General features: G+C 41.0%; 1 protein-coding gene across 1 annotated transcript; it reads right to left on the bottom strand.

Moving 5' to 3' along the window:
• Nucleotides 1–3,619: 3,619 nt before the first annotated feature.
• On the bottom strand, nt 3,620–15,841 carry fgf5 (fibroblast growth factor 5). Its single transcript, XM_068721133.1, has 3 exons — nt 15,634–15,841; nt 11,828–11,931; nt 3,620–3,985 (listed from the first exon to the last, which is right to left on the bottom strand). The coding sequence occupies exons 1-3, from the start codon at nt 15,839–15,841 to the stop codon at nt 3,620–3,622; spliced, it is 678 nt and encodes a 225-aa protein (XP_068577234.1).
• Between the last annotated feature and the right edge of the window lie 396 nt (nt 15,842–16,237).

The following is a 16,237-nucleotide window of genomic DNA, read 5'->3' as shown; positions in this document are numbered from 1 at the left end:
TCTTTTATCGCCATTTTTTTCTTGAACCAGTAAATCACACCATATCAGTGGTATATATGAAAGAATACTTAATTGTGTGACTATGAAGCCATGATAGTGCTAAAAAAAACAAATGTGCATCCTCAGTAAACCAGGCCTGGAAGAACTACAATTAAATGTGAAAAAAACAAATTCAAACTTGTTCCAGTGTGTGCCCTGCTGGCTAGCTAATGGCCGCCGCTCTGCACTGCGTTCATACGGCATTTATGGCGGAAAACGACGTACCGACCCATGGCGTCGTCCTCTGGTTCCCCCTCAGGTAAACACTGTTAGCTCTGTCAGCACTGTTGCTATTGTTTGCGCTGTTAGCACTGTTAGCTTCTAGCAGTTAGTTGCCAGTTCATGTTGAGAGCCATGTGGAGGACATCCCTCAATCATAGATGATGCTCTGAATTTGGTATTTAGCACCCAGTTGTTTTGGCCATATTTGTTTTTGGCTAAATAAATGTTGTGTTGTCATAATGCTCATACAGTCTAAATTTCTGGTATTGCTGCAATAGTACGTGTTTGTGGTGAACACCTATTTTCAAACAGCTTGATATCACTTTTCAGTGTTTGTGCATTGTGACTGAACGCCACACTACAACACATCATTTATTCACCAAATATATCTCCAGTACTATTTGATGAATACATCATTTTTTTGACGCATATATTTGATCAAAACGTCCTTAGTAAGAATCAGCCAACAGTCCTGTCAGCACACACACACACGCACACACACACACGCACGCACGCACGCACGCACGCACGCACACACACACACGCACACACACACACACACACACACACACACACACACACCTGTCTTTCATTAGTCGGCCACTGGAATCCTGGACTCTTCTTCTGTTCTTTAGGATTTCAGTGAGAAATACAATACTCACTTATCTCTGCACAAATGTCGAGTTCAAAACTTATAACCCGCAATGACATTAAGCATCGATTAAAACTCATCCAACATATAAACACACCAGAAACTCTCTGAATACTCAAGTCACAGCTAATTTTAAAAGAGTCACATTCTCCCATGTACAGCATGACACTTATGAATATCCACTGATATATTTCATTTTTAATAGTCATATTACATAAAACTCTGCTTCATACATACGTTTTTATATATAAAAAACAAATCTGGTAGAAAAAATATTTCTTTGTGATGTTTATGAGGACAACACAACTTGATGACATCACAGAAGATCATTAGAAAACAAATCGTTTACAAGAGCCCCAGAGCATGTATGTGTATATATATATATATATATATATATATATATATATATATATATATATATATATATATATATATAATTATTTAATTTTTTTCCCTCCATATATTAACCTGTGTCTTAAGCTTATAATAGAAGAATTTGACCCTTAAAGGTATTTCATCGTAAACTTCACTCACGGTTTTGTTTTTCATCTTTCAAATCATTTCAGGTCTGATAAGGTGGATAGTTTTTTTTCCCCATCCTTTCTTAATAACTGGTATAAATGTGTCACATGATTGTCTGTCTTTTTGCATATTATCTGGCATATGTGGTTCAAGATGCGGATGAACAACATTTTCTGGCAATGCGGCGCGTTGGACACACAATGGGCGTTGCATATCTACTTGCGACACACGGCACACGTGGGAGCAGATTATTAGCCAGTTAGTCAGTTTGCTCAAATTTGAACCCTGTATGTAAATCACTTTGGGTTACACTGTTGAATACAAAGGTTTGAATTTAAAAATGCACCATAATAAGTGATAACATGAGAAAATGTACCAAATTCATAATCCTAAACAAGCCTTTTTTTTACTCACAGTTCTTGTGATTGCAGTGTAAATACAAAGTGTATATAAACATGAACTGTATGTATTTTTACTCTTTGTTGGACAGGCTTATTAGCAATAATGTAGATATGTGAGATTGTATCTCAGTTGTCAAAACAGAATGTGACATACGTTGTGAGATTGCATCTTGGAACATTTTCCCATAGCTTAACACACAGGTCCTGACAGTGGAACATGATCAAAGTGATTTCAATTTCTTTGAATACCCCGAGCACAAGTTAATTAAACAAAACAATTAAATAAAAGACAGCGTTTAATTGATAGTTCAGGCCCTTGAGGAGGCCAAACTCTGCCTTTTCCTCCCCAGAGATGTCTGCATGTTCCTACATGGCCATATTCCACGGCTGTTTGCCATCTGATACACCTTCTGCTTGGCTTGAACCTTTCCCCAAAACAAGTGGCCGCTCCTCCTCGGCATCTTTGCCGTGAGGTCATGACTCTGGACTCTCTTTTCTGGGGGGGGGGGGACAGCCGGTTGCTAAAATGATAGTTTTGATGGTTCTCCTTGATCCCTCACAGTTGTCCAAGAGGAGGGGGGGGGGTCTCCCAAGAACCGGTCCTTGTTTTCATGTTGATTATCACAAATCTGGTGTTAGCTAAGGGACAGTTGGTCGGTGTGTGTGTTCAGGCAGGAGACATTGTTTGAAGCACTTTCTAAGCCAGGTGTGAGAGCTTTTCACGTCTGAATTTAATTATTTTTCAGTGTTTAAGGCTGAAATCCATAACCTATTTTTTGTTTAACTAATCATATTTTTGCCATCTTCTTGGTGGAGTGTTGTCAGATGTTAAGAGATTGTTGGACTCAGTGTCTACAGAATGTGCTGCCATCGCTTTGAAATGTGACTTGTTACCTTTCTGGATGACAATGCCAATGACGTTGTGCAAGTTAACAATTCTTTTTTGTAGTTTCCTCCTCATTTTATACAGTATGTATTTAAACATTTCAGCTATTCATATCAGTGATTTAAATTGTCTTATTTTAGACTGAGCTACTTTTCTTGTGCTATATAATGAAATAAAGTGAATTAATAAATCTGTTCAAACCAGAGCTGATGCACACAACATTAATCTGAGTCATCCCATTCTACTGTGGTGCATAATTTCAACCTTTTAGGCACTGTATCATTTTTTTCTTCACTTTCTAAAAATGGGAACGCATCTAAAGCAATATCAATATCTTCTGTACGTCCTGAGGTAGCAAGAAAAGTCTGTATTAGCTACTAAAAAACAAAATACAATACAAAAAAGCACATTTATTATGATATACAACCCCTCCCCTTTTCTAGTCCGCATTTACCTCAAAATAATTTGTCTACAGTTCCTTACCAATGGAGGACGTTACAAAGTCAGCTGAGGACATTTCAGTAGAAAATAAGATGGGAAAACAACGGGGACGACTGTTCCCTCTTTGATAAATAATTCAGAAATTATTTCAAGAATTTCTCACCTAGAATCGGAATAAGTTATGGATTTCAGCTTTGGCTGATTTTAAAGAAAATGTTCATGTGCACAAAAAGAAAACATAAAACAGGACAGAGCATCCTCAACTCAAGTGGAAACTCCCAACTACGATCACAGCTTCAGCAGAGAGAAGCTCAATAGAACCTGGCAGCCCTTTGAGGTTTTTCACACATAGATCCCGGGAATGCTTTGAATGTCATACGCGAACACGTTTTTTGGGGCACGTCCATCACTTGTATGTCCAGCGTCTATGAACTTTGTACCCCATCCTTTTGACATCTATCCAAACCGGTACTTGGGCCAGTACTTGACCTGCGTTCGTCTCGGCCCTGTTTGGACGGCCTTTGCCAGAGGAGGATTGGCCGGCAGAGGCGGCGGCGGGGCTTTCCTCCTCTCTTTGCTCCTGTCTGTGATGGTGAAGCCTCGCTCGCTGCTGTCGTGCAGGCTGACCCTGGGCAGGAAGTGAGTGGAGACGTGCTGGGGTTTGACTCGCGGGCTGGAACCCATTTTGGCCTTCCCTCTCTTGTTGAGGGCCACGAACCAGTCGCGACCGGTCCTGTGGTTCCTGTGGATCACCGAGGCGTACGTGTTGTAGCTGTTCTCCTGGAAACGTTCCCTGAACTTACAGTCGTCTGTGAACCATTCCTGCAGAAGAAGGGAAATATACAGGTGTTACCGCTGGACTTTAATCTAATAAAATAAGATAGGAAAAATCCCATAGGAAATTCTTGTGCCAGAGTTTCATTAAAGATGACAACAGAAGAATAACAAAAAACAAAAGAATAAAAATGAAACACAACAATAGAAAAACAATTATTAAGTGTTAAAGAAATAATACTGACACTATTGCAAAATAAAAGACAATAGCAATAAAAGTAAGGTAAATAAATCAACTGAAATAGAAAAAGTAAAATACAACAACAAAGTACATACAAGAGTAAAAATATATAAGAAGTGATACTAACACCGGTGCCTTATGAAAACTAAAATACAAAAGTAATATTGAGCATATTGAGAGAGATATTGTCAGTGATATTGATTAAGGAGTAGAAAGAATGGATCTCAGTCGGAAATCTGTACTTCATTGGTTTTGATCAATTTGATTTTTTATTCATATTCGATTAACAAACCTTAAAACCTGCTAAATTTGTAAATTGTTCCACATGTTCCACTTCTGAGAACATGACACTGGATCTGTCCACATGCACAACATGTGGGGACTCTGCTCGCATGCTACCATGAAACCTAAGACTGTGTCTCCCCTGTTAGCTGCTGCTAAGATAATTGTCTCTAAATTGGGGGAAAGAAAAAGTAACGGCTCCGTATTTCTTTTGAAGAAAGCTCCCACCATCAAGCTTTGCCAGATTCTCCACACTGATTACATTTCATTTAGGGCACGAGAGATCTGCTACTGTGAGAAATAAACCGTCCTTAAGATGTGTTTGCTTCCTCTGACAAAAGGAGAACACATTGTCAGTAAAGGTATGTCATTTGTTTCTCTTAAAATTACAATTAATACAAGTGAAAGTGTGGGTTTTATCGCATCTGCATGATTTTTTTTTTGCATTTAATATAATTGAAAATTGTGCAAAACAGCCAAATATTGTTTTCCATACACAATAGCTGATCAGAGAGGGCAACAAAAAGAGAGCGGAAAGAACCGGTTGCTGCATGTAATGGCCAGGGAAAAAACGAAAGTTCTTGAATTTGTAATCACATAAAGTTAGATCATTTTTGTAAGACTATACATCAGAATTCAGAGCGGGAAAACGTCAAACTCTCTATTATCTCAACCTGTAATTGCACATAACATAATTTAAACAATGCCGTCTGATTGTGATCTGATCGTTAGCTGCTGTAAAACTGACACCACTCGAATAACACAGGAGATTTGTCTTTTATGTGCAGAGGGGGACTTTCCTTATCTCAGAGATGCTTTGACTGACAGCAGCAGAGCTTCCTTTGTACTCGTCAAAAAACTCATTATAGCCGGTGTATCAGCTTCATCCAAGAAGAACTTCTAATTGAAGACAAACTGATCACGTTGTTTGCTACAAAAGCAACCGACAACATTTTGTCAATTAGATAAATAAATCAGGTATCACTCAGGCGATGCTATGAGGAGGAATATTGTTATTACGGAGATGCAACGCAACATTATGGTTTCTTTTCGGGTTGTGTCGCTTTTATTTTACTCAGAAACATAAAAGATGTCAAACAGGGGCTGATATGGGAGAATATTTTCCAGCCCAGTTGCCAGGTTTTTGTATTTGGTTCGGCAAGCGACGTATCGTATATAATGACAGTTATTGAAAGCTACGTGTTAGCGAGAAAGTCCATTAAGGGCAGATTGGGGTCGATGGGTGAAAAAAACAGAGGACTTTAACCCAGGAGGCCGCTGTTCATGTCCCGTGTGAAACCAATAGCTAAAGTTGACTTTGCGCTTGTTACGTAACGTTACGTAAGAAAGTCCACTAAGGTCGGTTGTTTTTTATTCACGGTAGTACGTTGTTATCTTAACACAATCTTTTTTTTTCTAACCTTAACCAAGTAGCTTTGTTGTTTAAACCTAAACAAACACTTCACAACGTTAACCGCGTTGCGCTGTGTGTTCATGCAAGCGTGATACGAGGCTGATATGAAACGTATTTATAAAACATATTTTGGGTTCAGAAACATCGTCGTTTAACAGATCTTGTGGTTTGCAGAAATGTGCAATGCCAACATTTTAGTTTTTTGGCAACTGAGCTGCTCTTTCAGCAATTGGCTTCCCGTTAGCTTGGTCAGTGCCGACAATGCTAGCTATATTTTGGCGATACAGGCTGGTTTAAAATGCTGATTGTACATTAATGCATCAGAGATAATAATCTTAAGGATCCAGATACTGCCCACATCAATTCTGGTGGTCTAAACTGTAATCAGCTTGAAATTATTTGGGTCACAGGTTGAACAAAACCTACCAAACTAAAATAAGTTGTGCACCAAACCAAAAGTCCTCACACTGTGTCCTACTATAACATGCTTAGTAAAAATGTAAAGACAACACTCTGCTGCACCACACTTTAAGAAACGACGATGCAGATATTCATTGAATGTTCCTGTTTGGTGCCTATAAATATCTCAGGGTGGGAAACTCTGACATGTACCGAGGGATGCCTGCTTTTCTCGCCGCAGTACGACTTCCTTGCATAACCTCCTGCCATTCTGAAATAAAACAAACTGTTCTGCTTTGCTGAAGAGTGCAGCATAGCAGAAAATGATGCCATTACAGCGTTTGGTAAACATGCCAGTCACAAGAGAGCGCGGCAGAATAGCACAAACCTTTAAGTTATTCAAAGTGACCGACTGTTCCTCTTGGCTTTTTTTTTTTTTTTTTAAAGATGATTAGAAAGTTGAACAGAACTCCCGAGTCACTGCTATGGGTGGATTGCAGTGATTTAACAGAACGCTGCATTTGAGCAACATACCGGCTCTGGTACCAGTCAGGGAATCACACATCTGGAAACAAATCCACTGGAGCATGAATGAATGTACTCTCACACACAAACACACACATACCAGGGAAAAGCTTTGGCTCCTGCTGTGTTTCATAGGATTTAATGGCTGCGGCCAGATTCCAAAGATCTTATTGTTAAAATCATAATGCTTGGACAGCTGTTTAACCTGGCTCTTGCCCTGCTGGATTGGTCACACTCTTTTAAAGGGACCTTTCCCATGATCCTCGGGTAAGCTGTGCTTAGGGCAGAGGTGGAAAGTTACAGATTTCATCTTCTCAAATAATATAACTTCACAAATGTGTCCTTTTATATTCTTACTACTGCTGACAGATGGATAAGGTTCTTTATTATTTGCAATCCCACTAAAATCTAAGACTGAACTAGAGCCATCGTTTAACTTTACTCTGATATTACAAACTTTAGAGACTGGGTTTGTAATTATATTCTTGAAAAAATGGTCAAAGATAAGACAGATTTAACATTCCCTTTTCTTAACAGGCAAAATACGTGACTGACTTAGAGCAACTGTATGTAAAAAAGGAGGATGCTGGAAGGAGGATGGAAATATTCCTAGAAAAAAATCTGAATTTACGAGAAAAATTAGATTTGGTGACATTTGGTCAGACACCAAAATATTGGTCAAATTTAATTTTGACTGATGGTGGCGCTCATCAGGTGATCATATTTCATTACATGAATGTCTGAACCAACTTTTGATGCAATCCATACATTAGTTGTGGAGACGTTTGACCTGCTGGTGGCACCAGAGGAAAAGTCAGGGGATGATTAAATTGTCATTAAGAAGCAATATCTTGGAACCATGAATGTCTGCACCAAATCGTGTGGCAATGCATCAAGTAGATTTTGAGATTAGTGGCAATTTAGACCTGCTGGTGGAGTCAGTAGGAGTCATCCTCTGGAGACCATGAATGTCTGCTTAAATGGCAATCTGTCAAATGTTTGTTGAGATATGCCACTCAAAACCAAAAAATGCTAACGGTGAACAGATTAACGCTAAAGTCTGGTAGGATCTTTATACTGGAAACACTTCTGTTTAGTGTAAATAGATCACAGGTACGAAAGAAACTGTAGTTCAGACATATCATATAAATAAAATAAATAAAAAAGCACAAGTTCAATCAAGTGGTTGCATTTCTGTCTTTCACTCTTTGTTTGTTCAACAAATGCAGGTAACCCTTTCCCCTTTCCCCTTTCTAAAGATTATGTTTGCGATGGCCTGCTGAGCAGGTCGGACAGAGCAATGTGCATCTGTCTCCTCGCCCCGTTACTCAGCCAATAAATTGCCACTGTGAAAACATCTGAATATTAGATATGACAGACGATGCAACAAGATAAGGGTCAGGGTGTCACCTGACACCCCAGACGTGAGGCCCAGAGCCCGACCGTGGCCCCCCGAGGTTTACATCCACCCCAAATCATCACGGCGGTTAAATAGCACAGTGCAGCTGTAGACACAGATTGGAGTTTTAGTTATACAAATATTTCCCCGAGGCAGAGCTGCTCCGGAGGCAAAAAATAAGCTCCGACTGCAACGGTTGGAGCCAGAGAGCCAGTCTCTCAGAGCGCGCGGTTTCTACAGTGAGTATCAAAGCTGCAAAGAAAAAGAGCCCCGATTAAAACATCAAACTTTAATTTACTGCACATAAAGCATTTTATATAATAGTTTTAAAATGTCTAAAAGTCTGCTATCAGCTTTTAGAGTTTGTGTTAAATGGAACAATCAACATTCATTTCTTTAATTCTTTTTTATGCAAACTTAATGCCGAGCTTTAAACCAGTGATCCTCAGCAAACGGGGTATTAGTTCTCACAGAGAAAAACTCATTCAACCAAGAAAGATCTAGTAATCGAGCAACAATCACAGACCAGAGACAACTCAACACAGACTCTATCCATCCATGCTGACATGCCCTTGAGCAAGGCAGCTCCACCAGTGCTGATCTTATTTATTGCTCAGCAGAACCAAAACAATGATCAGGTTTTAGTTTGAGGCAATCCCCCCCCCCCCCCCCCCCCCGCAGTCTGCCCAGTTTCAGTTCTTATTTAAATCTCGTTTGGGATGTGCTCTGACCCCGAGAAAGTTTGTAATTTCCTCCTTTATATAAGCTGGAGTGACAACTGAATCTGCTGCCGGACGACTCACAGTCGCATTAGAGAAAGCTGTGACTGAGAACGCACTTTTGAGGAGAGAGACGCCACATCGCTCCCCGCTGACGGGGTTTCATGAAACAATACCGGGGAGCTGAGGTCAATAAAATCCCCGTTGCTGAGCGTGCAGCAGCTCACAGACTCTCCGGCTCTGCTGCTTGCCCGGGCTGATTATTTACTCAACATATTGATCTTCACTTTGTGGCTCACTACTCTGTATATTATCAGCCGTCCCAGACAGGACTTAATCTGCTCTTCCCATTAACACATGCTAATGGGGAGCCGCTTCTATCTATTCGCCTGCCAAGGCTCCCACAGACGACTCGTTCGGAGCGGCCGGCTGCCGGCTGGCTGGCCCCCAGCCCGCCTGCTTACGGGCGAGGCCAAGCTGCTGTGGGCAGATTTGGGCTTACTGTGTGTTTGGGGGGATTTGAAAGTCTTCGAAAACTGTGGCTAAAGATAACAGCAGTATGCCCGTTACATGCTGATGTCAGATTTGGTGGATTTTTTTTTTTTTGTTACGCATGCACAGATGCAAAGTTGCACAAACTAATACATAAGACAAATTTAGCTGCACTGGGCAACGTTTTGATGGAAAAAATACAGCCAAAAGAAGTTGGACTGCAGGAGAGAAGAGCATCATATCATCTGCAAATGAGATGCAGATCCAGGTGTGGACTCAAGGAATGTTTCATCAAAATCAGAAGTAAACAACATGGTACTTTGAGCAAGGAAATCCATTCTTGATCTTTGAGAGCAGCATGTACAACAAATATAATCTGACCACAGGATACAGCTGGAAGCTCAGAAAAGCCAATAAAGTCGTCAGTAGGATTCAAACAAAGTGTTGCATGTTGGATTTCCGGCGGGATGCGTCCAATGGTTTTCCAAAACTGACACATGATTGAAGCTCCTCTCTCAAGCTTTCCTTATTCGTCACTTTTCATATGAGTGAAACACCATGAATGACTTCCTGTAATGGAGAGACTGAAGAAGAGAGTCTGCTATTATCGACATGTGTACTTTCATTTATAAAAAGATAGTTCAGAGAGATGCACTCTAATAATCAATATCTTTTTTGTATTGACAATGAACATCACTAGACTTAGCAGCTTTATGGAGCCCTTTAGCCTCTTTTAGCTAATTGTTTTGGTTTTACAGCATATTGACTAATTCATTCTCAGCACTCTCATCAACTCCAACGATCCCTGACAAACCAACTGTACACTTCTACTATAATTACTAATGTACATTATCACTGTACAGCATTTGCTCCAAACAGCAGACAAGATTAGCAACCAGCAGGCAGCTGGGAGGTTAAATAAAGTAAAACTACAAAAGTGTTAGCATCAACATGCACAGGTGAGTATCAAAAGTATATAGATGTCATTATGTAGAATTATATTATTATTAATGCATTAATCTGTTTATCCCTTTAATATTGTTTCTGGTAAAGGTTGAGATAACTTTATTTACTTTTAAACATCCCCCTGGGGATCAATAAAGTCTTATCTTATCTATAAAAATCATTCGTAGGTCATATTTTGCATTAACAATCTGAATCTGCAAAGTAACTTACATTTTTAGATATATGTAGCAAAGTAAAAAGTACAGTATTTGCCTAAAAAATGTAGTCAAGTTGAAGCAGAATATGGAAATATGCAAATAAAATTACAAGCCTCCAAATTGTATTTAAAGCTACTACAAGGAACTTTCATTTTGTGTTGATTCTGGCGGTTCCTGTGGACAAAAGCAGTAGTGTTTCCGAGCACCAGAGTCCCTTTAGAAAACCTCTTATTTCTCCTGTTGCCTCCCTTTCCTCCAGCGGGTCCAGCAAGCTCTGGTCCTGGAGGAGGAGGAGGAGGAGGCTGCTGCTTCCGGGAGCTGAGCTCTCCTCCTCCCTCCGGAGCTCTGACTGCAGGTCCAAGGCTGCAGGTGAAGTTGGATCTGGGTCTGTCCACGGTGGACCGGTCTCTGCTGGATAATCTGGGTCTGTCCACGGTGGACCGGTCTCTCCTGGAGGATCTGGGTCTGTCCACGGTGGACTGGCCTCTGCTGGAGGATCTGGGTCTGTCCACGGTGGACCAGTCTCTCCTGGAGGATCTGGGTCTGTCCACGGTGGACTGGTCTCTGCTGGAGGATCTGGGTCTGTCCACGGTGGACCGGTCTCTCCTGGAGGATCTGGGTCTGTCCACGGTGGACCGGTCTCTGCTGGAGGATCTGGGTCTGTCCTCGGTGGACCGGTCTCTGCTGGAGGATCTGGGTCTGTCCTCGGTGGACCGGCCTCTGCTGGAGGATCTGGGTCTGTCCACGGTGGACCGGACTCTGCTGGAGGCCCCGCTGGAGCTGAAGGAGTTTCTGGTGAACCTGCATGATGTCATCTGATTTCACCAGAATCCGACCCGGGGGAACCGATGACGAGCATTAAGAATAACTCTATAGGAACAGACCACCTTCTCTCTGATGGTCTTTTTACTGATGGAGGTCACATAGAGGATCAGGACTAAACTGAGACTGTTTCAGGACCAGTTAAATGTTCCTTGAAGTAACTTTAAGTACAGTACTTGAGTAAATATACTTAGTTACTTTCCACTACTGCTGGCAGGTGAACAATGAGTCTGATAGAGGTCTGGACAAACCACCAAATAGTGCATCTTTAAACCCAACATTTAACAATTGAAGATCTATTTCTTCTATATGATTGGACAACAACATTTGCAATCAAGTGTCACTTGAAAATAGCATGTGCAGACCTGCACAGTCAGCAGTATGAATGTGCTGAGAGTGGGTTTCAGAGTTTGCGAGGCGTGCGGGATACTCACGGTTGCGTGGAGCCGTCCTCTTTTATTCATGGCCAGGAATCTGTTACTGTAGACCCCTTTGATGCCGATGACCCCCTGAGAAACAGCAAAGAGCTCCAGGACACCTGGGAGGACAAACAACACGTTCTGATGATTGACGGACGACAGGGTGTCATTTTTACTCCTCTTGTCGTTTTCCTGCATCTCGTCGCTCCTCCGCTGCCTGAATAACTCTCATCCACTTCAATGAGGAATGTCGTTTTCTGTCAAACTTTTCTGGCAGCCAGAGGGAATTCCGATTAACAAAAAAAAAATTGTTTTTGGTCGTCATATTTTAATCAGTATATGTCAAATACAAACCAAAGTGAAGCACTGCAGCTGTAATGAGAGTTTAAGGAAAAGTCAACTTTTTAAAACCAACACAACTCAATTTTTTTTTCAAAACAAAACTCCTCATCTCTTCTCGGATTTTGACGTCAGATGATTTGCCGCCACAACACTTCATAGGGTGTTTTTAACAGAGAGAGACTGAAGTCCCACTTGTCACTGGATTTAAATGAATACCTGCAGTGAATAAACAAAAGTCTCCATGGTTCTAACATCTGTCATTAAGCGAATGTATAAAAAATAAGACTTTAACATGCATTTTATTCTGTTAATGTCGTCTGACAGCACACACGGATCATGCGGTGGACTTGACGCAGCTTGTGGGACGAACAGTGGCGGTCTGGAGTTCACAGAGGCAGGATCACCACAGCCCGGTCTCCTAAAAATGTATGTTCCCTTACAACGAAACTGCATTGTGAATTACGCTTCGGGGTAAACGCATTTTTGTCGTGGCAAACGTTTGCTTTTGACATAATATGACAAATTCCTGGAAAAACACAGGGGAACGCTGTTCACGTCCCGCGTGAAGTGAAGTACTTTGTTTCAATTCTGTGTTCATTTTAAGCCAAACCGTGATATTTAGTAGTTTTGTGTTGTTTTTTTGTTTTCATCATGTGTCCAGTACAAACATTTTGTCTTTCGTGATGATACAAATATAATCTGGGCATCAGAACTTTTTCTTTTTACTTTTTCTATAAACATAATTCTTGAAACTGTAAAGTGAGTTCGGATCCCAAAAAATGCTCAACAGTAGGTTATTTTTCCAACGTTTGGGCCTTTGTGTGAACCTGTCCACTTAAACCAGACTATCGACAAGCATAGTCTGTTGTTGTTGTTGTTGTTGTTGTTATACATTATATCCATGCACTGGTTCAAAGGAACGACCACAACACAGACTGGATTATTGACACAATATTGTCAAACCGATACATCCGTCTGACTGCTATACAGCTGTAAGATCAGTTAAGAATCCCAGTCAAGTGTTTTCCCAGATGAATAATGTCTCAGCAGTTAAAGTACGTGTCGTAACTGTCCGAGGTATTCTGCGATATGAAATGTAATGCAGCGTGATGGTTAAACAGATCTTCATGTTACAGATCTAAGATGCCCTGCCGTCTCCTGCTCGTCTCCAGCGCTGTCAAAGCCACATGGCTGTCGTGTTGAAATCCATGTAACCTGACAAGTCTTCTAAAGGGGACCGTGAAATGGAGGCACAAGTGCACTTTCACGGGGAGCTTTCGGCTGTTTCGTCGGCGGAGGAGGAGGAGGAGGAGGAGGAGCGACGAGGGACCTGATGGTGCAGAAAAAAAATGGAGAATCCGATTCATGACTTCTGGCCTAAAGGACACAGGACTCACATATGGGGCGGTCGGAGCTTTGGGATTTGAAAACTTCTGGATTTAACGTCATATACGTATAAGTTTTACATAAATGTTTGCAGTCACAACTGGTGCTCATAATACGTCTTATGGATGCAGCCCAAAGGTGGTGTTTGCTGAATAATATTCACATCTGAGTTTGTGGAGCAGTTTTGAGTGTTTGTCTTATTTTCTGTTTGAGTTGAGAGATAATGTTTTCAAATGGAGACTCTTGTGAAATCATATATTATTTATCACTTGTTGTAAAAGAAATCTCAAAACTGATTCATTTGTATTTCATACAAGAGGAAATGATCTCGCTACACTCACATTTCTCTGTTTTCTCTCTCTTATTCACAAGTTATATTTTAATTTTCCTCACTTTTCACTCGAGGTATTGGTCAATAATTATGGGCCAATATATAAATTATGGGCCAATATATAAATTGGCCCATACATTTATATATACATTTATATATACATATAAATGTATATATATATATATATATATATATATATATATATATATAGGCAGATATTGCTTTTGTGTGTTTATCTACAAACATTATTATATGTTGATTTTTTTCCGCTATCAGAATAAAGCCGGTCGATAAAACATCTTTTCATGATAAAATCTTCCACGGTAACGGCGATGAATTCATGACATTTATTTTTGATAAAGTTATTTTTGAATCTGTTTTCCTCTACATGCCTCCGCCACAGATTAATGTAACGCTACTCTGTTGCAGCACTGTGGATATATTGTTCTGATTCCCGCAAAATGACTTGTTCCTCTATCAGAATTTGATCTATCCGGCTCCGATAACATTTGTAAAGCCGAGAAGAACCAAACGATTGATTTATCTTTATCCAAATTCAAGTTAGCATATAGGGCTAACCGGACGTTAAGCCACTTTGTTGCCAGTAGTCTCTGTTGCGCATGCTCCAAAGTAGACGGCCAACAAGACGTGTCGTATTTACTGTACATATGTGATTGACACTCAAACTAAATAATCGTATGTAATAAATCCTGTTTGATCTTCAAACTTTCTTTTTGAAGAGAAAACGCTTAAAACTGTAAACAACACCATTTGATTTTGTATTTCATGTCACTATGTGAATGCAAATGTTCATTGATAATACATATGTGATTACCTCAGTGAATAGATGTGTTATGTCGACGCAATGTTTTAGTTACTTGACTTCAAACTTCCGCAATGAATGCGAAAGGGGGGAAAAAGCAAAACCAATACAATGTTGGTCACAAAAAACACCATTATTATTCTTATTAAATATATATCGTGATAATCATCCACATATAATAATATATAAACAAAACATATGATACAATGAACTGTCTATACCGTGCAGTAACAGCCTAAAAAATCCCAAAACCTTAAGTTTTTGCTGCTTAAATGAATGGACCCTGATTAACACATTAAATCACTCTGGACACTATAACCTTATACAGCCTATCAGCCTTCTACACTGCAAAGAAAATCAATGTATTAGCTGAAAATATATGCACACAGACCACAATATAGTACTTGTATAACAACTTATTATTCCCTTTTATTTGTGACTTTTTCCATATAAAAGAAAGAAAAAGGTCAAATCATTGAATTTGCATGTAAAACGACCGATATATTGTACTAGTTTTGAAGGTGACAACATATTAAATAATAGACGATAATAGATAATAGTGTGGTTTGTAAGGTGGCTATTTTTTGCCTCGCTGTGATGACAGTGGTGCTGATTGTCCAAACACATCCTGTCTCACTGCTGCACCTGTCACTTCCACAAATAGTCTACCTGCCGACATAAACAAGGCCCGTGGACCAGATACCTCACCGGGGTCAGGCGGACTAAGTTTAGGCGCGCGGTCCTCAACGCTCTTCCTGTGTAAATCAGTACAGTTAAAACATCTAAGATAGCTGCAACTGCTAAACACCGAGAAGATCAATTAAGAGCGAACACAGCTCAAAGTGCGCATTCTCGGCGAGACGCGCCGGATTCATCTGCGCGTCAGAGTACGTGTATAATTTAGGAGTTGTGCTGCTATCCGTGCGCTGTGAGACTTACTCAGCTGGTTGGGCTCATGGCTGCCGTTGACTCTGCCGTCGGGATGAATCTGGAGATGGAAGCCGATGCCAACCCTGCAGTAGAGCCTGCACGTCCTGCGTCCCGAACGGATCCCCCCCTCCAGAAGTTGGCGCTCCAGAGAGACGCGCTCTGCTCCGGCGGCGCAAATCAAGTGAGCGACGGTCAGAAGGTAAAGAGGAACATTCATTCTTTCAAAAAGGAGACACTCGCTAGGCCACTTCTAGCATTTTTCTTTGGTCCGGGGCACCACAAAACCGTGTGCACGCACACACACACGCGTGCAGCGCTCCTGGGCATTACCCCGGCTGCAGGAGCTGGAGCTGTTCTGCTGGCACGGGGATATTTATAACGCCAATGATCTCACTGCTCGATGCATGCCTGAGCTCTAAAGGACGCTCTTTCGTCCGGATTTTGTCGCCGAGATGCCACTCCTGCTCAGCACCGACCCGCAGCCGCGGGGCGTGAAGGAAACGCGACTGACACCGCACATTTTCCAAGGAGTCGTCCGCGCCAGGACGCACTGAGCGCGGCATTTTACGCACAGGGAGACATCGGTTTTTTTTGTTTTTTTAATAGATCGAGG

This window comes from Cebidichthys violaceus, unplaced genomic scaffold (genome assembly GCF_023349555.1).
Source record: "Cebidichthys violaceus isolate CVI_PGR_0920_01 unplaced genomic scaffold, fCebVio1.0.p SCAF_26, whole genome shotgun sequence".
Lineage (NCBI taxonomy): Eukaryota > Metazoa > Chordata > Actinopteri > Perciformes > Stichaeidae > Cebidichthys > Cebidichthys violaceus.
This window is presented reverse-complemented; position numbering and strand designations above follow the sequence as displayed.

Bases quoted from the DNA above. Each gene is read 5' to 3' on its own strand.
- fgf5 (XM_068721133.1), bottom strand. From the start codon at position 15,841: ATGAATGTTCCTCTTTACCTTCTGACCGTCGCTCACTTGATTTGCGCC. The intron at 11,932-15,633 runs GTAAGTCTCACA...TTGTCCTCCCAG, and splicing joins CCATGAGCCCAACCAGCTGA to GTGTCCTGGAGCTCTTTGCT. The intron at 3,986-11,827 runs GTGAGTATCCCG...CTTCTTCTGCAG, and splicing joins GAGGACGGCTCCACGCAACC to GAATGGTTCACAGACGACTG.